Source organism: Aethalodelphis obliquidens, unplaced genomic scaffold, assembly GCF_003676395.1.
Source record: "Aethalodelphis obliquidens isolate GAN/ISIS:26980383/991018 unplaced genomic scaffold, ASM367639v1 scaffold1, whole genome shotgun sequence".
Classification (NCBI taxonomy): Eukaryota; Metazoa; Chordata; class Mammalia; order Artiodactyla; family Delphinidae; genus Aethalodelphis; species Aethalodelphis obliquidens.
Genome location: NW_020837945.1, coordinates 9,050,957 through 9,072,921, shown reverse-complemented (window position 1 = coordinate 9,072,921; position 21,965 = coordinate 9,050,957). Strand labels below are relative to the sequence as shown.

At 47.1% G+C, this 21,965-nt stretch overlaps 1 protein-coding gene and 1 long non-coding RNA gene across 5 annotated transcripts in view; one reads left to right on the top strand and one right to left on the bottom strand.

The window, feature by feature from the left end:
- Positions 1 to 1,551: 1,551 nt before the first annotated feature.
- Positions 1,552 to 3,218, bottom strand: LOC113617302 (uncharacterized). Its single transcript, XR_003431578.1, has 2 exons — positions 2,808 to 3,218; positions 1,552 to 2,681 (listed from the first exon to the last, which is right to left on the bottom strand). It is a non-coding gene; the product is annotated as an uncharacterized LOC113617302 (long non-coding RNA).
- A 367-nt stretch (positions 3,219 to 3,585) lies between these two features.
- Positions 3,586 to 21,965, top strand: part of DOP1B (DOP1 leucine zipper like protein B) — a 109,635-nt gene continuing 91,255 nt past the window's right edge. For 2 of the 4 annotated variants that reach the window (XM_027100529.1, XM_027100518.1), the window contains exons 1-2: positions 3,592 to 3,769; positions 9,653 to 9,810. In XM_027100529.1, coding sequence (XP_026956330.1) covers positions 9,673 to 9,810 — 138 coding nt within the window. In that variant the 5' untranslated portion in view covers positions 3,592 to 3,769; positions 9,653 to 9,672. Of the gene's footprint in view, positions 3,770 to 9,652; positions 9,811 to 21,965 lie in introns of all 4 variants that reach the window. The other 2 variants (XR_003431575.1, XM_027100537.1) reach the window with 2 other exon arrangements.

Below are 21,965 nucleotides of genomic sequence, written 5' to 3'. Positions count from 1 at the left end.
GTACCGCAAAAAAAAAAAAAGATAAAGAAAAGCAGCTACAGCGTGGCCCAAAGAGAGATGGCCCCTCTTCTCACAGTGGCATCCATTCCCCAGCTTCAGACCATCCCTGAGATCCTAGGTTCTAAGAGATGCTCTAAGAAACTCTTGTATCCTTTAAAGAAGTTTCCCTTTTCCTTAAGCTGGTCTGAAGTGACTTACTGTTGCCTGCAACCAAAAGGAATCTAACGGACAGAAGTGCATGAAAACATTTCATAGTATGCTGTAAAGGCAAAAATATCATGAAGTGAGAACTCATGGCGTGCTAGTCCATATGTCACGCTTAATACTTTCCTGACATTGTTTTATTTTTTTTTTTTGCCGTACGTGGGCCTCTCACTGTTGTGGCCTCTCCCGTTGCGGAGCACAGACTCCGGACACGCAGGCTCAGCGGCCATGGCTCACGGGCCCAGCCGCTCCGTGGCATATGGGATCCTCCCGGACCGGGGCACGAACCCGCATCCCCTGCATCGGCAGGTGGACTCTCAACCACTGTGCCACCAGGGAAGCCCCTGACATTGTTTTACATAATTCTCACAACAGTCCTTTGAGGTAGGGATTAATGTCATTTTTTTCAAGTGAGGAAATAAAGGCTTGGAGAGGCTGATTAACTTATTCAAGATCACACAACTAAGAGCCAAGAGTCAGAATTGTATCCAGGACTGTCTGACAGAAAACTTCCCTGGTGCCTAGCACTTGGTACATCCAGCTTCACTATGACGAGTCTAAAGACCACAGGCAACTCCCTTGGTGTAAAAATTAAGGAAGATGATACATTGAATCTAAGGGATTTGTAAGCCATATGGTTATTAGATCCCCAGACCAGCCTCTGTGTGAACTTTTCCATAAAGTAGATACATGAAATACGGTCTTAAAGTGGCATATTTTATTATTTATTTATTTGGCCGTGCCACACGGCATGTGGGATCTTAGTTCCCCAACCAGGGATCGAACCTGCACCCTCTGCAGTGAAAGTGTGGAGTCCTAACTACTGGACTGCCAGGGAGTTCCCTAAAGTGGCATATTTTAAATGGATTATCTCATACGTGTTTTTAGGCACCAAATGGTGCCGAGATCCCATCCACATCAGCTTCTCTGTGATATACTTTTCTAGGTTGACACCCGTGTGGGAAACCCACACACAGCATCAGCTTTAGACCTGGTCTGTAGACTTTGCCCTCACCTACTGAACTGTAACAGGATTGTGACAGCCCAAGAGCCCAAACAGTGATACAGTGGAGATCAAAGCAGGTGATAATGACGATCCTGACAAAGGTTTACTCGTTACTGCAAGTCAACCACAAAGTGGGAAGAGCATCAACTTCAGAACTATGCAAGATTTCTACAAAGATGGGTGGAGAAGAGACGGGCTTGGAGGGTCACCAGTATCTGCACACGGAAACTCAGAATGAGTTTCCCTGGGCCAATCTTCCTGATAGGTGGGCCAGCCTGACCCATTTCCTCTGATTTACAGTGCTTTCTTCACTCTCAAAAGGGGTAAAATTCTGATTTAAGTTAAATCTGAAGTGCCCTAATTAGTTTGAGTATTATTATGCAAGGAACCTATGTTATTTACATGTCTTAAACAGATGAACACAGCTCAGTACATCAAGGGTGACAAGACAGCTTGACCCAAGTAAACAGATCCTTGTAACAATAAACTTTTAAATCTTAGTGCTGTACATTTACATATAATCCTGATTATAAATGGAGTTCTTTTAAGGGTTTACACTACCCTTATTTGTCAAAGTTAATTTATATTAACCTCCCACACACCTGGCATTCTTCAGAGCTAGGTGACCTAACTATAAGGGAAGTGTTTTATTTTATATAAATGCACTAAGACAAAGTTGTACATGGTGGTTTTGGCACAAACTGATTCTCTCTCCTTAATGGTGGGTATAAGCAGTTCTTTTATCTCTGTTAGTTCAATGCCATGTGCAGTGTGGCTAGGATTTGAGAAACCTAAAAAAAAGAAACACCTGTTTGTCAACTTTGTTTTTGTAAAGATGGAGCTTATCGCATCTTCATTAGGAAATCAATTTTCATGAAATTAATTCTTTGTCTTGCAAATGCTCAATCCTTTAGTTTTCTTCTGTTTTTACTTTAAGACCATTCCTATAATTGACCATTAGCGGATTTACATCTGGGACACTTGGTATATGCCAATTGGGTGGAGATGGAATCAGAATCAGAAGCCTGGCTGGTGAGAGGTCCAGCATCCCAAACTATTAAAACATTCTTGATGTTTGGGGGGAGGTGATAGATCCCCTCGGGAATCTGATACACTCTATACTCTTTCTCCAGAAACATACATAAACCCAAAATATTCTACACAATTTCAGCGTGTTCATGGACTCCCCACTCCCACCCCCCCAAACTCTTTCATGGATGGCCTAGCATTTATGAGCCCCAAACTAGGTCTGAAAATTCTCAGGGGACAGTGAGGGGTTAAATTGTTAGAGGCTTCCATAGAAATCGCAACCTCAATCAACAGGTGCCACTGTTTTGGTTGGCTGGGAGCCTGAGCCGGTGCAATCAGGATGCTCAGGTGAAACGTGCCTGAGTCCCGTCATCAGGTGCTTCTCGCTCTGCAGCTGTCAGAGCAGGTTGGGTGCATCTGGACTGTCCAGGTCCGAAGGCTCCTGAGGATGACAGGAAGGGGTTAGAGTTTATCTGGAAACATGAATGCTCTTTAGACTTGATGTGAGGTCTCCTTTCTGAGCCAGAGCCCACATTAAGAAGCTCATTCCAGGAATTATCCACCTCACCTTCTCAGATGCCAAGGGTCGGAAGAGTGCGGCCTGTGGGGCCGGCGCACCTTACCAGGGTCCCCAAACCTCCAGCGGCCCGAGCGTGTACAGAAGGGTTCATTTCGCTTCCTCCCCGAGAGTTTGGGTGTAGTCCCGATGGCCAAGTGCCATGGAGCCCACCTTTCTCGGGTCCATCGGTTCTCCTTGTCTGTAACTCCAAACCTCTCTTTGGGCCGGCTGATTCACTGACCGACGTCCCCTTCCATTTGGGTGTGTCGGGGGAAGGCCCAGATGAGAGGCGGAGCCAAACCTCCCCCCAACCTGTGCGATGTCTCCCCAGAAGCAGACCCGCGGCGAGGGCAGGAGCTAGTTGTTCTCGCTGAGAGCGACGCCCGCCGCCGGGAAGCTGCGGGAGACTTGAGGTGGGAGCCCTGCGCTCTGGAGTCCGCGTTCAGGACCCGCCCCCGCGCGCTGAGGACCCGCCCCCGGGACCCACCCCGCCAGCCGAGGTACCGCCTCCTGGTCCCGCCCCGCAAGCCAAGGGCCCGTCCTCCGGGCCCTGCCCCGAGCGTCGAGGACACTCCCCGGCCTCTGCCCCACTCACCGAGCGCTCTCCCTTAGCCACGCCCCCCACGCGCCGAGGGCCCGCCTCTCCGCCCCGCCTCGCCCCGTCCGCAGAGAAGCCCCACCTTTGGCCGCGCCCCTATACGCCAAGGGCCCGCCTCCCGGCCCAGCCCTTCTAGGCTCCTCCCCACGCACCGAGGGCCCGCCCTTGTCCCCGCCCCCAAGCGTCTAAGATCCGTCCCCCCCGGCCCGCCCAGTGTCCTGGAGCCGCGGCTGCTGCGGCTCGGGAGCTGCGCTTCCTCCTCTGTTCCGGCTGCCGGCCGCGCCGCAGCTGCCGATCGTTTAACCCTTGGCGTCCAGCTCGGCTCCTCCGCGCCTCCCGTGGGCGCGCCCGCTGAGAAAGGCCGCCGCCGCCGGTAAGTCAGGCCGGAGCCTTCGGCCGCCAGGCGAAGCCGAGGGAGCCGGGGCGTCTCCTCTTGCGGGTCCGTGAGCGGCAGGTGCTTCCTCTCCGGGTGCACAGGGTTCGGGCGGCGCCTTGGAGGCGGGCCTGGTGTGCAGGTGGCTCCCCCGAGCGCTGCCGGGGCCCGCCGGCGCTCACTGCTGCAGTGCGGGGGCGGCCCTAGCGAGGCCGCTAGTGGGCGTGGGCTCCGGCCCCGGCCCCGCAAGGAACAGCCCGGGAGGCTAAGCGGGGTCCCCTCCCGGTTCCCCCGGCTCCCCGCAGCGAAGGAAGAGCGGCCGGGCCCGGCGTGGCCTCTCGTCCGGCAGGTGGAGGTCAGGTGGGTCACGGCCCGGCCGCCCCTCACCGCGGCCGGCGGATGCCGAAGCCGCGGCTTTGTTTGCTCGAGGTCCTGGTCGGGGAGCAGGGCTAGGGATCGAGACCTTTATAAGTTGAAGGCTTTCCTGTTAAGGGAAGACCCCCCAAGTCTTCCCGACTGTCCGCAGGAGAAGGGATCCCAGCCGTAGTGCGCGCTCAGCCGCCTGGCCCCTCCGTCTTGCAGGATTGCCAGCTGCTGCCTTCCTGGATGGTCTTTTACCAACTCAGTGCCGCTGCTTATGGAGTCTGTTACCCTCAGGTGTTTCCCTAACCTGGGACAGCTGCCCTACACTTGGGAGAATCTTTGCAGCATATTTTGGTAAGGCAGTGGAGGCGCTCCTCTGCCCCCAAGGCTTTCTCCCATTATGTATCTTACATTTTTGCCACCTCAATTTAATTACCACTCTGAAAGACCCGATTCAAAATCACGTGCCCTACTTGATTAAACCACTTGCAGATGAGTGTTTCTGTGCTGTTACTGAGGATCATTATCTACTGATAAGTGTTCTGGCTCAAGGGAGGGTGACTCTGACACTTTTCACTCACCTATGTTTTCATTTAACTCAGAAACGGTCCTTCGTGTAAACATCTTTAATACTAACTTCTTTTGGATCTAGACAGTTGATTTTTCACTCCAACTTGTTTTCCTAAGAAATTAAGAATGGTTAAGGTGAGAGATCCCCAGCTGACATTTTCCGTTTTCTGGCGGATTCATCTGGTCTGATACGCCTGTTTATACGACTACTCCTTTGGGTGTAATTGTTAGGAGGCTGTAGAACTCTATCAGTCTTACTGAGCTATTGAGTCTCTCACAGAAAAGGTATCCAGAGTAGATTGCAAAAACCTTGTCAAAAGAGGTCTATAAGGGCTGCACTATTAATTTTACCTGTAGCTTAATGTAGTCGAGGCTCTGTGGCACCTGGCTGGCCTGAGCTGGAATCCTAATTCTGCCAGTTGCTCGCTATGTGACCCCAGCAATTTTCTGGAGTGCCTGATTCCCAGTATCCTCACCTGGAGGCTGCTAATACCCATCTCTTAGGACTCTTGTGTGTTGCATGAGAGAAATACATGCAGAAATGATGGATTTGCCAAGCCCCCCCCCCAGAAGACTCGCTTACTAGCATAGTAACAAGTGCCCCATATTTTGAAATAAAAGAGCTTGCATATTTCCAAACTTCTCACCAGTGCTGTTAGTTACATTGAATAGTACTTTCTTCTTACAGCCAACCATAACATTGAACTGCTCCAGTTACCTGCTCTTACCGGGCTGACGCCTTCCTAACCGTGAGCAGTGGTACCCCTCTGCCACCTCCCCTTCTAAACACATGTTATCGCTGACAAGGCTCTCTTCCTGCTAACAAGCGCCCACACCTGTGGACTTTGAGGACGTCTCTGCTGGTAGCTGGGCTTCCTCTGCCCTTCTTGCCAGCATCACTCTGTTACATCAGCCCACCCTCCATCACTGTGCCGCGTTAAATTGAAATTACATGTTTAGGTATTTCCTCTTTTATTAGGCTCTGAACTGTGAGAGTAGAACCCTGCCTTGTTCATGTTTCTTTCTCCAGTGCGTAGACACCTAATACAGTGAACAGACTGCATGGAGTATTGCAGTGGTTCAGAGACACGGGATTTCAGACCTGTACATTTCCTGGAATTTAAAAAAAAAAAAACTTATGGACTGTAGGGATGTACTAATGTCTTATCTCTTTACTTGGCAAAACAAACTACACCTCTCCTTACCATCCTTGATATTTTCAAAAAGTATGAAGGCTATTATTTCAGAAAAAGGGGCAGGCCTTTCCAAGAATGAGCAGGCGATCTTACTGTGTGCCTATGCATAGCACAGTATATTTTTGCAGAGAGGCCCAGCATGTGCAAAGGCTCTGTGGTAGAATGAGTTGTCTTAGGACAAGCAGAGTGCCTTGAGGAGAGTCAGGTGGAGCCTTGTAGGCCACAGAGTGGGGTGGGGGGAGTGTGGACTTACTGTAGGCTTAATGGGAAGAGTTTAAACATGGTGGGGAAGTGCTTTATGTTTTAAGAGGACTTGGAGTGCTGTGTGAAAGTACACTGGAGAGGGGCAAGAGTGAAGGAGAACCCTTAGGAAGCTTCTGCAGCAGGCTTGCAGGAGAAAGGTGGCTTGCACAGTGGAGAGTCCACGGGTATTTTGGAAGAAGAGCCAACGGGACTTGGGTTGAGTGTGACAGGTGAAGAGAAGGAAGAGTCCAGGACGATGTTGAAGTTCCCATAGATGGCGGGGCCACTTTCTGAGGAAAAGAAGACTGGAGAAGGAGCAGGTTGAGCAGATAGAATCAAGAGTAGAGGGTTTTTTAAACACGGAAGCAACTTAAATGTCCACTGACGGATGAATGTATAAAGAAGATATGGTGTATATACATGCAATGGAATATTACGCAGCCATAGAAAAGAGTGAAATAATGCCATTTTTAGCAACATGGATGGACCTAGAGATTATCATACTAAGTGAAGTAAGTCAGAAAGAGACAAATACTATATGATATCACTTCTATGTGGAACCTAAAATATGACACAAATGAACTTATCTACGAAACAGAAACAGACTCACAGACATAGAGAACAGACTTGTGGTTGCCAAGGGGGAGGGGAGGTAGGGGAGGGATGGGGTGGGAGTTTGGGATTAGCAGATGCAAACTATTATATATAGAATGGATAAACAATAAGGTCCTACTGTATAACACCGGGATCTATATTCCATATCCTGTAATAAACTATATTGGAAAAGAAGAAACAAAGAGGGTTTTTCAAAAACAGTGTTATTGAGGTATAATTTACAGACCATAAAATTCATTCATTGAAATATACTGTTCAGTGATGTTTAGTAAATTTACAGAGGTGTGCAAACATCCCATAATCTAATTTGAGCACATTTCCATTACCCCCCAAAAGAACCCTCGTGCCCATTTGCAGATACTCCCCTGTTCGTACTCCCCACCCTAGGCAACCACTGTCTAATCTACTTGCATCTCTACAGATTGGCCTATTCTGGGCATTTCATATAGATGGAATCATACAATATGTGGCCTTTTATGACTGGCTTCTTCCACTAAGCTTGTAATTTCCAGGTTCATCCACCCCGTCACATGTTTCAGGACTCTGTTCCTTCTCATTGCTGAATAGCGTGCCATCGTGTGGCTAGACCACGTTTTGTTGACAGACACTCGAGTGTCTAGTTTGGGATGCACCTGGCTTGAGACATGCGTGCCATATCTGGGTGGAGAAGTCAGGGAAACACTTGCATGAATTTGGGCCTTGGAGGGGGAGGTTCGGGAGGTTATAAATCTGTGGGTCATGAGCATGAAGATGGTATTTGTTAGTTAAAGGAATGGAGAGATCATTGAGGGTGGAGAGAGAGAGAGAAGGCCCAAGCTAGGTGCCTGGAAATGCCAACATTTGGCAGTCGTGTAGAGGAGGATGGGCCTGCAGAGAAGGTACAGCAGAGATGTCGGTGGGCCAGAGGAGTGTGGGCAGACAGGAGGCTGTTTGGAGAAGGAGGAAGTGGCCTGCTGCACCGTCCTCCTGAGAGGTGAATGAGGAAACAGGGTCCACTGACGCTGGCAACTTGAAAGTTGTGTTGGCCTTAAGAAGACCGCAATGGGCCCAGAGCAATCGGAAAGCGAAGCAGAAGATATCATGGGAGTCTTACAACCTCACTGTGGCCAATAAATGAAAGATTGAGGGTTAAACATCACGTTGTCCCTGCAGTTCAGTTTCTTCCGTCTGCGATATCTGGCTTTTTATTTGACTGGCTACATGCAGCTCGGTTAGCCAACTAACTCCAACTCAGGGGATTTAATCATGTCACCACTGCTCCGTATTTCTCTCTCCTTTCAGACCACGTCCTAGTGAGATATTACTTAGGTTCATAAATCAAACAGGATTGTGTTTGGTTGTGAGTAACAGAAAACTTGATTGAACGGCGGCTTAAACAAATTAGCTCTTATGTGCAGAAAACAGTAAGTCCAGGGGCAGAGTGTCCAGGGTTGGTATGGGACCTTCTTAAAGCCATCTGGGGCCTCAACTGCTCTGTCCTTCCACTTATGCAGGGAAGTCGTGCCTTAAAGATGGCTCTTTCCTCGTGGTTGCAAAATGTGGCTTCAGCTCCAGCATCAAACCTTTGTTTCGGGCAGAAAGAAGGGGAAAGGTGGAGGACAACAGGCCAGAAGAGTCCCCCACCAGCAGTTCTATTTGTCCAGCACTGTCATACGGCCACCTAGCTGTAAGGGAGGCTGGGAACTATAGTGCCGCCCTGAGCAAAATGAGGGTTCTCTTAGTGTGGAAAAGGGGGCAAGGAATTTGGTGTGGGTGCCTGCCACACTTTAAATAGATCTTAATCAGATGAAGACTAGAGAAGGGAGGCAAGTGGAAACCCTAAGGCATCACTTTTGAGAAAACATTGGAGTATGGAGCTTGGTGACAAGTCTAGAGAACGATTTGACATTTCCACGCCTTGTGGAGTGCTTTTCAGAGCTGTAACTTGTTTGAATAGACTGATGGCTTGACCTTCAGATTTTTTTTTTTAAATGAAGGAGTAAAAACAAAACTTAAGCATGTATTTCTATATGTTATAATGTATAAATGGTGGATGTTTTCAAAAAGGCAAATCTGCAGCATCTCATGTTTCCTTTTGTCACATTGGGGATGAGAAGAAAAGGAAATGGTTGCTGTTGGCATCGGGCTCAGGTAGTCGACGTCTCAGGCTTTGCAGTAGCTGCAGTGGTTCATATATAATGAATGCATCTATCCACAGGGGGAAAAAAAAAAAGAATCCATCAAAGAATATACAAGGGCCAGAATAAAATGATGACTGCTTGGGCCCTGGTGTGACACACCTCCGTGCAGAATCCTCACCCAGGGGCATAGAGCTGTCGGGGGCCTGGCAGATAATTGGCACTTAGTAAATGAACAGGCACGCGGTGGGTTTCTGACACCACTGCTGTCAGACGCTTCACCCTTAGGTCCTTTTTTTTCCTCCTGGTTTTCTTGTAGAATATTTCCAATCCTCTCTCCGAGTCTAGTTGTAGAGGATTGGATTGCTAAACCAACTGTTCAATTAAGACCATAGATCTGCTTTTCCTTAGGTCTTGGAAATGCCCTATGCTGGGGGGGACCGCCTGCGTTGAGAATTACCAGTCAGCAACAACATGCAGTTAGCCACTTTGTGACTTGGCTCCTAGAATTCACTTTGTCCATTGAGTGGAACTCTAGCGTTTTACTTCTTTCTGCTCTGTCCATTTGTCTCCCTCGGAGTCCAGGAGGGCCGGAACCGTTTATCTTTTATCTGCCATCGTGCCCGGCTCAGCAGCCTTGCTAAATATTTGAGTTGGATCGCCCAGCACGTTTGTGCATAGGAACGTTTGTGGCCGTGTGTCCCCTGGGACTCTGGGCTGGGAACGCTTTTCATCCTCGAAGAGCTGCCTCATTTGTTTATTCACTGATTCCCTCTTAGATACCTTCTCTGCTGCGAGAATGGACCCAGAAGAGCAGGAGCTATTGAATGATTACAGATACAGAAATTACTCTTCTGTGATTGAAAAGGCTTTAAGAAATTTTGAGTCCTCCAGCGAATGGGCAGATCTCATATCCTCACTGGGCAAGCTCAACAAGGTATGTGGGGCAGGGAGTGTTTGGATTGCAGGGAGGCAGGGACACAGCTGTCCTTTTATTATTTCAAGGACTTGTCTTTTTAATATTACACTACATGCTGATTACAGCCATTAGATAAGAAGAACCACCGATAATTCTGTCACCCAGAGTTACCCACTATTAACCTATTGGTGTACGTTCCTCCCCTTTCAGCCCTTTTTTTTCTGAGCATAGACATGCAGTGTGGATATAGTCGATAGAACAGCTGAACAGTCTGTTTTCTCAACAATATTTAGGTCTGAACAAGATAAATTTATAAATTATCCAGTTATTCAAAGATGAATTGTCTTTCGTGTACTGCTTAGGGTCTTTATGGCTTTTTCTTCTCCAGTCTACTTTTTTCACCATTTTACTGCAGACTGGTAACTGCTAGAAGAATAAAGGATGAAATAATTACGGAAATCTGCCCAGAAATTGTGCATGTGTTTGGACGAGGGAAAAGGGGTTGCGTCTGAGAAAACCAAAACTGGTCGCATGTGGTCTTGACCTCGTGTTCTGTGGATGGGGACCATTGTATTTTTCCATCCTGCCCAGAAGGAGGGTGACATAGTGATGCTCAAACACTCAGGCGACCACTGTGACCTGTAGGAAGAAGATACCTGGGCTCGAAGAGGCTGTGCCTGGCTCCGTTACTGTCTGGCCAGGGCTCCTGGCTGTGATACCTGACTTTGGAGCCCGAGTGCCATATGGGAGCTGGGAGATGTCCAGCCTAGCCTGGGAGGTCCCCATTCCCCAGGTAACACACACCAGGGGACTCTATAACAAACCTCGCTAAAGAGAAAGAATCTGTCCGTTTACCTCTTCAAGGGACCAGGGTAGGGGGAGTGAGAATGCGAGCAGCCTGACCACGCGGGCAGCGCCTGGGCAGCCATCCAGCACCAACCTCATGAAAGCAGCTATCAGCACCCACAGATGGCAAAGAGGAGATAGGCAGTTATTACAGGCAGTGGCCGGGAAACTGCACGGTCTCTGCAAAGTGTATTTACAACATGTGAACATCACGGCTGGTGCTGGCTGGGGTGGAGACGTGTAATAAAACAGCAAATAAGGGCTTGAGAGTGCTTTGGCTGTAGAGCTCTGACTCAGGACTTTTTCTAGCTGAAGGTAGCATTCACTGTCTTAAACGAAGGTGGGTTGCCTTTCCAGGGGAAAGCGAGAAGCCCTGGAATGGGACTTGGACAGATTTGGCTTCTTCTAGATGTTTCTCTGTTTTAGTACTTGACTCTCCTGGAATCTAAAAACAGCATACTTTTGGGGAGAGGGGGGTGTGTTCATTATGTTTTTTGTTGAGTTAAAATTCACGTAACATAAAATTTACCGTTCAGCCATTTTAAAGTGTGCGGTTAAATGGCTTTTAGTACATTCATGATGCTGTGCGACCATCACCACTATCTAGTTCTAGGACATTTTCACCACCCCAAAGGAAACCCTCTCCGTTACTCCCCTTCCCCTGTCCCTGGCAGCCACTAATCTACTTCCTGTGTCTATGAATATTTCATACAAAAGGACTGGTACAATGATGTGATATTTTGTGTTGGGCTTCTTTCACTTAGCACGTTTCCAAGGTTCATGCATGTTGTAGTGTGTACTTCATTGCTTTTTATGGCTGAATCATGTTCCATTGTATGACAGACCACATTTTGTTTATCCATTCATCAATTGGGTTTCTACCTGTTGGCTCGTGTGACTAGTACTGTATGGATATTCATATACAAGTTTTTGTTTGAACACTATTTTCATTTCTTCCGGGTCTATACCTAGGAGTAGAATTACTCAGTCATGTGGTCATTCTATAGTAAACTTATTGAGGAACGACCAAACTGTTTTCCTCAGTGACTGCCCCATTTTACATGCCCACAAGCAATGTATGAAGGCTCCAATTTCTTCTCAATCTCAGTAACACTTATTTTCAGGTTTTTTGTTCTTTTTGTGTGGTACGCGGGCCTCTCACTGCTGTGGCCTTTCCTGTTGCGGAGCACAGGCTCCAGATGCACAGGCTCAGCGGCCATGGCTCACGGGCCCAGCCGCTTCACGGCATGTGGGATCTTCCCGGACCGGCGCACGAACCCGTGTCCCCTGCATCGGCAGGCGGACTCTCAACCACTATGCCACCAGGGAAGCCCTCAGGGTTTTTTTTGATGATAGCTGTCCTAGTGGGTATGAAGTGGTATTTTGTGGTTTTGACTTGCATTTCCCTAATGACTAAAATTTTGAGTATCATTTCATTTGCTTATTGGCCATTTGTATATCTTCCTTGGAGAAATTACTATTCAAGTGTTATGTCCATTTTTTAACTATGCTATTTGTCTTTTTGTTGTGATTTGTAAGAGTTCCTTATATCAATACATTCTGGGTACTGGTCCTTTACTGGATGTATGATTTGCAGATTTTTTTTTTCCCGTTGTTTAGGCAGTCTTTTCACTTTTTTGATAGTGTCTTTTCTTTTTTTTTTTGGCGGTACGCGGGCCTCTCACTGTTGTGGCCTCTCCCGTTGAGGAGCACAGGCTCCGGATGCGCAGGCTCAGCGGCCATGGCTCACGGGCCCAGCCGCTCCGCGGCATGTGGGATCTTCCCAGACCGGGGCACGAACCCGTGTCCCCTGCATCGGCAGGCGGACTCTCAGCCACTGCGCCACCAGGGAAGCCCGATAGTGTCTTTTGATGCACAAAATTTTTAAATTTTTGATGAAGTCCAATTTTTCCGTTTTTTCTTCTGTTGCTTGTACTTTTGGTGAATATCTAAGAAACCATTGCCAAATCCAAGATCATGGAGCTTTACCTGTGTTTTCTTCTAAGAGTTTTATAGTTTTAATTCTTACATTTAGGTCTTTGATTCATTTTAATTTGTGTTTTGTTTTTCATAGATGAATATCAAGTATGTAGTAAGGATAAAATTAACTCATAGCACACATGCAATTCAAACATGTAAAATTAAACTATCTACCATTGGGAAATGCAAACAACATATGTGCCAAAACTTCTAAAAAATACATGATAAACACAATGACCATATTATTGTATATAACCAGGGATATTAGATATCTCTGGGATGGAAGGGGGGTGGGTTTGGGGCATGTGCATGCATTCTGATGTTCTGGAAACATTTTCTTTAAATTTAATTTTTTATTTTATATTAGAGTATAGTTGATTTACAATGTTGCATTAGTTTCAGGTGCATAGCAAAGTGATTCAGTTATACATATACATATACCCACTCTTTTTTAGATTCTTTTCCCATATAGGTTATTTCAGATTATTGAGTAGAGTTCCCTGTGCTATACAGTACGTCCTTGTTGATTATCTGTTTATATATAGTAGTGTGTATATGTTAATCCCAAACTCCTGATTTATCCGTCCCCCCACCTTTCCCCTTTGGTAACCATCAGTTTGTTTTTGAAGTCTGAGTCTGTTTCTGTGTGTAATTAAGTTCGTTTGTATCATTTTTTTTTTAAGATTCCACATATAAGTGATATCATATGATATTTGTCTTTCTCTGTCTGACTTCATTAGTATGATAATCTCTAGGTCCATCCATGTTGCTGAAAATGGTATTATTTCATTCTTTTTTTACAGCTGATATTCCATTGTATATATGTACCACATTTTCTTTATCCGTTCCTTTGTCAGTGGACATTTAGGTTGCTTCCATTGTCTTGGCTATTGTAGCTAGTGCTTCAGTGAACATTTCAGTGCATGTATCTTTTCTTTTTTTTTTTTTTCTGGCCATGCTGTGTGACATGCAGGATCTTAGTTCCCCAACCAGGGATCAAACCCGTGCCCCCTGCATTGGAGAGAACAGTCTTAACCACTAGACCTCCAGGGAAGTCCCCCACCCCCTTTTTTTGCATGTGTCTTTTCGAATTATGCTTTTCTCTGGATATATGCCCAAGAGTGGGATTGCTGGGTCATATGGGTCATATTTTTAGTTTTTTAAGGAACCTCCATACTGTTCTCCATAGCGGCTGTATCAATTTACATTCCCACCAACAGCGCAAGAGGGTTCCCTTTGCTCCACACCCTGTCCAGCATTTATTGTTTGTAGACTTTTTGATGATGGCCGTTCTGGCTGAGTTGATTTTGTACATGGCGTGAGGTGGGACTCCAACTTCATTCTTTTGTGTGTGGAAATCCAGTTGTTTTGCGTGTGCAAAGCCATCTGTTGAAGAGACTGTTCTTTTGAAGGGTCTTGGAATCCCAATTAACTATAGAGAGATGGATTTAATTCTGGACTTTCATTTTTTTCCATTGATTTATATGTTTATCCTTATGCCAGTACCACACATTTTGATTATTGTAGCTTTGTAGTAAGTTTTGAAGTGGGGAAGTAAGTGTCCTTCAGCTTTGTTGTTCTTTTTCAGAATTGTTCTGGATTCCTTGAAATTCCATATGAATTTTAGGATCAGCTTGTCAATTTCTGCAAAAAAGCCAAGTGGGATTTTGATAGGGATTGCATTGATTCTGTAGATCACTTTGGGGAGTATTGCCGTATTAACAGTATTGTCTTCTAATCCATGAACACAGAATGTCTTTCCATTTATTTAGGAACATGTATATTTTGAGGTAGGTAAAATTATAAACTTGGAAAGTGCAGTTCTTGAGCATTGAGGTATTCTGTGAAACAGGCTTTGTTTCAGTGTACCTGAAAAACTTTCAGAAATGTTTAATCATTTTAACCCAACCCAGGTTATTGAGTACAGTTGAATCTTTCTTTAAGGAGCTTTGAAAGCATTAGCCATTCATTCTTTCGGTGGCCATCTGAGTGCCTAAAATGTGTCAGTAGGTGCCAGGGTGCAGCAGAGAGCAAAATTGACAAGACCGTGCCCTCATTCTGGTGGGAATGGGGGAAGCTGGATGATAAAATAGACGTGTTGTTAGGTGGTGATGAGTGCTGTGGGAACCGTGAAGAAGGGAAAGGAGGGTGAGGGTTGCTGAGACGATGCCGTTTGACCAAGCCCAGAGGCTCTGGTGTGTCTGAGGCCAGGGAGGTTGCCACAGAGCAGGCGAGGGATGGGGAGAGTGTAGGAAACGAGGCTGCAGAGGAAAGGGGTGGGGAGGACGTCTGATCGTGTCGGTCCTTTAAAGCTGGAGTCTGACAGTGGCCCCTGAGCTGGGGACGGCTGCCCGGCAGAGTGCCACAACCTGGCTTCCCTTTTAGGTGCTAGAACCATTTCCAGCTGCTCTACTGGGTGGGGCCGGGCAGAAGCAGGGAGACCATTTAGGAGCTGTTGCTGTAACGTAGATGGGCCGGCAGGGACGTGTTTGGATTCTGAATGTACTTTGAAGGTGTTGCTAACAGGCTTTGTTCGCAGAGCGGATGTGGGATATAAGGGGAAAAGAGGAGTCCAGCATGACTTGCAGGTTTCTGCAAGGTTTTTGGCTTGAGAAGCTGAAAGGATGTGATAGGGAGGCTGGGCAGGGAGACCAGGGGCTCCCGTTGGAAGGTGTTAGTTTTTTTTTTTTTTGCGGTACGCGGGCCTCACACTGCCATGGTCTCTCCTGTTGCGGAGCACAGGCTCTGGATGCGCAGGCTCAGTGGCCGTGGCTCACGGGCCCAGCCGCTCTGCGGCACGTTAGGATCCCCCGGACCGGGGCACAAACCCGCGTCCCCTGCATCGGCAGGCGGACTCCCAACCACTGCGCCACCAGGGAAGCCCAAAGATGTTAGTTTGAGCGTCTGGAAGATGTTCCAGTGTGATGTCCATGGGCTGTGGGATACGAGTTGTATTGGATACGAGTTTTAAAAAGACAACTTTTTGTTGTCAGCCAATTCCATGTAACCCCGCTCCTGTGTCCTCTTTGCGCCAGCTTCCTGTCCTCTGCTGCAATGATTAGGTAATGAGGGTGAGTGGCCCCCTTGATGAATTTGCAAGATGTCGGTGGGATGAGGGCGACACCGTCGTCTGTCCCTCCCCCAGCCTTGCCGATGACAGCTGACATCCGTAGAGAGCGCACTGTGCTGAGGACCTGGTGTGCATCCTTGTATAGACTTACAGCATGTCTTGAGATTGGACCCAGACTAAGCAACTTGTGCAAGATCATAGCCGGCAAATAGCAGAGGGAGGACCCAGACCCTGTCTGCCGGCCTCCAACACGGTGCTCTGGAGCAGGGCCCCCAGCTATTTTCATGTCAGTATCTGTGGCTCACATAAGGGGTCAGGGATGCACCTCTTTGCTTTCTTCATTAGCCAAACGAGGCAGATCCGATTATTAGCCCCATTTTACTGGTGAAGCCCCCTGTCATATGACTGCTCAGTGGTTGTTAGGGGTTGAATTGTGTCCTCCAAAATAGACCTGTCGTAACCCCCAGTATCTCAGAGTGTGGCCTTATTTGGAGATCTGATCTTTACAGAGCCAGTCCAGTTAAGATGAGGTCATTATCCAGGATGACTGTGTCCTTATAAAAGGGGGAAATTTGGACCCAGACACAGACATGCAGAGAGGGAAGACGCCATGAGAGAATGAAGGCAGAGATCCGGGGGATGCAGTTAAAAGCCAAGGAATGCCAAGATCGCCAGCAAACTGCCGGAGGATAGAAGAGCAGCCTGGAGCAGATTGTCCCTCACAGCCTCGGAAGGAGGCGGCCCTGCCGACATCTTGATCTCAGACTCCTGGCCTCCATTTCTGTCCTTGTAGGCCTCCCTGCGGGTGGTGCTTTGTTACAGAAACCCTAGCAAACTGATACAGTGGTAGAACCACTGTATACTGAACACTTAGGTGCTTGGGACCCAGCACTGAATACACGGTTCCTGCTCTCATGGAACCTAAGGCTTTGCCGGTAGCAGACAGACAGCGAATAAATACGTGCCGTTGGGGGCTGAATGCTAAGAGGAGAAGTTAACGAGGAGAGCTGGTAGCGAGGAAGGAGGATGGGATGCTAGTTCAGGCAGAGACGGCTCTCTGATAATGTGACATTGGAGATGTGAGCAGAGGCCCGGATGCGTCGAGCTAGCTGGTGGGGAGGCCATCTGGGGCACGGGCCTGAGTCCAAGGTCCAGCAGGGGGCGGGCGTCGCTGGAGAGGAGAGGTGATAGGGGTTGAGGGAGGAGAGGTAGCCAGGGCAGGTCACCGGGCTTTGTCCTGCGATGGAGGGACGCCACTGAGCTTCCAGGAAGGCTTTGAGCAAGGTGACCCCATCGCTGCCTTTCTCCGTAGAGGAATCCCTCCGGCTGATGCATGGGGAATGAGCCTGATCACGGGAGCCTGGGGGTGGGAGTGGGCAGCCTCGGCACCCGCATCAGAGTTACTGGACAAGGAGGGTTTGGGAAGGTGCTGGAGAGAGCGAGCCTTGATCAGCTTAGCGATCACTTACTTCTGGGAGACTCGCGACTTCTGCATTCAAGGGTACCTCATAGGAGTTGATGTGAATAAAAAATTTTCTTAAGGCTTTTGTGATGCTTAGACTTCTTGGACTCTTGTGTGGACACACAAATTCAGTGAGTGAATTAGTGACGAATTAGTAAAAAATGCAAGCAGAAACAGTATCGTGGTGTGCAAAGTTAGGTGCAGTTGTGTTCTAATTAAGGTGCACGATTGCAAGTTATAAAACACAAACCGTATACTCAACAGCAGAAGTGTATCTGGCTCAACTTGACAAGAGAAAACTGAGCCCCAAGAGGTTTTGGTTTGTCGGACTATAGACAGGTTCTAATTGTATTATTTCTAAAACTTGCTAAACTTTCAGTATCATGTTTAGAATCTTTCTGTATTATGGAAAAGTTTATCTTTTATAGTTTTACGTGTGTCAACCTGAACAGGGTAATTTTTGCTTCATTGTTTATCTGAGACTTCAAGCTGTCACCTTTCATGGATCATTTTTAGATAAATTTTAATCAAGGGCATTTGAACCCTATGAACCCAGCCACTGTAGTACCAAGCCTGGGGTAGAACTTTGATTATGGAAATGAAGAATAGTTTATTTAAACTCTGTACATTTAAAAAACCTTAGCACTGAAGCTTCTTTTAAAAAAAAATCATAATGGTTCTGAATGAACCACGTTTTTTGGGGGGGATTTTTTGCTGCTTTTATTCAGTATCCTACTATTTCACAAAATGGCCAGATAGCAGGTGACGTGCATGAGTAGCAAGGGAAATAGGTCTTGGGTATTGTTAAGTGTTTCATCTTCTAAAGTCTTAACGCTGAACGCCAAGCACCTGCTTTTTAAAGCGGAGCTTCCTTGTTGTGGCATGATGGGAAGAAGGTGGCCGGAGCTCGGAGACCAGGTGAACTGTTCTGGCTCTTTACAGATCAGCTCCAAGACCTCGTCTACCTAAACACTTGCTGAGTCTCACCTGGATCCTGACGTTTACCCGAGCCCTGATAACTGCTTCTCTGTTAAATAGCATTAGTTCAGATAAAGCCTCTTTGGTTTGGGGTCTTTGTTAGTTTGCTAGGGCTGCCATAACAAAATACCACAGACTGGGTGGCTGCAAGGACAGAACTTGATTTCCTCGAAGGTCTGGGGGCCGGACGTCCAAGATCAAGGTGTCGGCAGATTTGGTTTCTCCTGAGGCCTCTCTCCTTGGCTTGCCGACGGCTGCCTGTCGCTGTGTCCTCTTCTCCTTGTGTGTCTGTGTCCTAATCTCCTCTTCTCAGAAGGCCACCAGTCAGTCATATTGGACACCACCTATATGACCTCATTTTACCTTGGTCACCTCTTCAAGGACCCTGTCTCCAAATACATCCACATTCTGAGGTACCGGGGATCAGGGTTTCAACATACGAATCTTGGGGACACAGTTCAGCCCATAACAGGGTATGATAATGAACTACAATTTGTCCCTCCACATATCAGCTGTTTAGAAAAGTTCATTTCTGGTGGAAGCCCAGGTGGCTTTTCATCACGTGCCTCATGGAAGAGTAGAGCATTATTTATTTAATCTTTTTTTACTGCCCTGGAGCACTGTGGAGAACTTCAGCTCTTGTGTGTGTAGTAATACAGGATGTGCCCGGAACTTCCGAGTCCCTCAGGGCAGCCTTCCGGACTGCCTCAGTCCACTGGGGCTGCTGTGACAATACCACAGCCTGGGGGGCTTATCGACAACAGACATTTATTTCTCACTGTTCTGGAGGCTGAAGCCAAGGTCAAGGTGTAGGCAGATTGTGTCTAGTAAGGGCCCTCTTCCTCGTTCACATTGGCTGTCTTCGGTTGTGTCCTCACGTGGTGGAAGGGGCAGAGATCCCACTCTCGAGGGCTCCACCCTCATGATCTAATCACCTCCCAAAGGCCCACCTCCTAAGACCATCACACAGGGGGACACAGACATTTAGACCATGACCCTGATGACTTGTGCCCCACATGACTGCACCTCAGTGGCTCTGCACCAGCTTCTTTGTGGGGCTCTTTGTGGGGTGTCTTTTAGGGGAGTCCAGCCCTCCAGGTTGGGCTTCCCCATCTGTCTCCCTGTGAGGACCCTTGCAGTCCTCCTCCCACTGAGACACAGTCAGAATTGCTGCCCGTGATCCCTGCTGGACCAGACTCTGCTTAGCAAGTGAGCTGGAGTCAGGCCATGAGCCCCTCTCAGCCCACGTGATGCCTGCTTCCATCTTGTCGACTCACTTCTGGGCCCCCATCTGGTAGAGAAATGGTGTCTCAGTTTAGGGCATTTATTTTAGTCATTTTCCAGCAACCTATTGCTGCTGTCTGGGGCGGTGACCTTGAGGGTAGAAGGTGTCAGATAAATGGGGTGTCAGGGTCATATTGGAAAGTCATGGGCCTAAATGCCTTCTGAGAAGAGACCAAACTTAAAGGATGTTGTTGGCAATTACTGACTCCTTTCACCTGGAAATAAAGTAGATCCTGCACCTCTGCCGGAGAGTGGCGAGCGCAGCACCCACTTGTTTCTGGCAGTGTTCTGATCTTCTTGGCACTGGGACTTGAGAGATGCAGCTAACAGAACTCCCGTTCCTAATGCGTGAAGGCTGCCCCATCCTGTGCCACTGTCCTATCATCCTTCTTTTTGTGGGTGATGCCCTAGGTGGCATCCTTGCTTCTTACCCTACCCCAGGTTCTCGAGAAGGAGCTGAGAACTGGCAGGCGCTTTGCTGTTCAGCGTTGAGAGAATGGCCTCACCGTGAGCCACTCAAACACCATAAGGCTGACATGGTCCTTCTGGAAAAGTGCATTTCTTTTTGCTGAAGGGAGTCTGATAGGCTGCCAATAATGGATAGCTAGGATAGTCTATTTATTTTGCATCTGAGCCAAGGATTTTTTTCTTTTTTTCTTTTTTTTTTTTGCTGGTCTTCCTTTCACATCTGCTGGAGGGATGGAAATAGTCCAGATTTGGACAGGTGAATTAGTCTTCCAGTAATCTTATGACAAAAGCTCATCTGAAAAAAAAAAAAGGCTCATCTAGCAGAAGTGAGTTTATGGATAAGGAAAAGGGCTGTGGTTTCCTTGCGTGTTATAAACACTATCAAAAAAGCTAAGAAACCAGAAATATCATGTCAGGACTGAACTGTGTCTTCCCCCCCAGTCCCCGCCTCAACCACTAAATGCATACATCAGAACACCCCCTAGTGTGACCGTATCTGGAGATAGGGTTTCAGGAGGTAAGGTTAAATGAAGTCATAAGCGTGAGGCCCTAATCCAGTAGGACTGTGGCCTTAGAAGAGCGAGCTCTCCCCTCCACATGAGGACACGGCGAGAAGGCACCATCTACAAACCAGCAGGAGAACTGAGTCAGTCGGTACCTTGATCTGGGACTTCCAGTCTCCACAATGGTGAGAAATACATTTCTGTTGTTTAAACCACCTAACCTGTGGTATTTTGTTACGGCAAACTAATACAGAAGGAAATAAGTTTAAGCTGGGCTATTTTTCAAAAAGGATGACTGATTGAACATGAACACCAATATACAAGCTTGCATCTGAGCAGGCATTCCCATTTAGTTATCTTTTTAAATGGTCTTCTCTTTTTTCCCTTTTTTTTACAATTTTGTTGTACAATAAACTACACATATATAAAGTGTATAATGGATGAGTTCTGATGTGTGGATATCCCTATGAAACCATCACCATATAAGATAATGAGCATGTATCCGTCACCCCCAGAAGTTTCTTCCTGGCCTTTTGTGGTCCCTCCTCCCTCCCTCCCCTCTCCCCCATCCCCAGGCAACTGCTGATGTGCTTTCTATCATCATCGACTAGTTTGCATTTTCTAAAATTTTATATAAACAGACTCATACGGTATATACTTTTTTTTTCCTGGTCTGCTTTCTTTCGCTCAGCCAAGCTATTCTGAGAGTCATCCAAGTCCTATGTATTGATAGTTTTTGCCTTTTTACTACTGAGTAGAGTTTTGTGGATATACACCATTTATTTATCCATTTGCCTGTTAATGGACATCGAGTTGCTTCCAGTAGGTATATATTTAACTTTAAAAAACTGCCAAATTGGGCTTCCTTGGTGGCGCAGTGGTTGAGAGTCCGCCTGCTGATGCAGGGGACACGGGTTCGTGCCCCGGTCCGGGAAGATCCTACGTGGCGCAGTGCGGCTGGGCCCGTGAGCCATGGCTGCTGAGCCTGCGTGTCCGGAGCCTGTGCTCCATAACGGGAGAGGCCACAGCAGTGAGAGGCCCGCGTACCGCAAAAAAAAAACAAAAAAACCTGCCAAATTGTTTTCCAAAGTGTAATTTTACACCAGCAGTTACGAGGACTGCAGTTCTTCCGTATTCTTGCCAACACTTGGTATGGGCAGTCTTTTTTTTTAATTGAAGTATAGTTGATTTCCAATATTTTATTAGTTTCAGTTGTACAGCATAGTGATTCAGTATTTTTACAGATTATACCTCATTAAAAGTTATTACAGGATAATGGCTTTAATTCTCTGAACTGTACAATATATCATTGTTGCTTATCTATTTTATACATAATAGTTTGTATCTCTTAATCCCATACCCCTAATTTGCCCCTCACCCCTTTCCTCTTCCCTTTGGTAACCACTAGTTTGTTTTCTATATCTGTGAGTCTGTTTCTGTTTTAGGTATACATTCATTTGTATTTTGTTTAGATTCCACATATAAGTGATATCACAACACTTGTCTTTCTCTCTCTCTGACTTATCTCACTAAGAATAATATTCTGTAGGTCCATCCACATTGCTGAAAATGGCAGAAATTC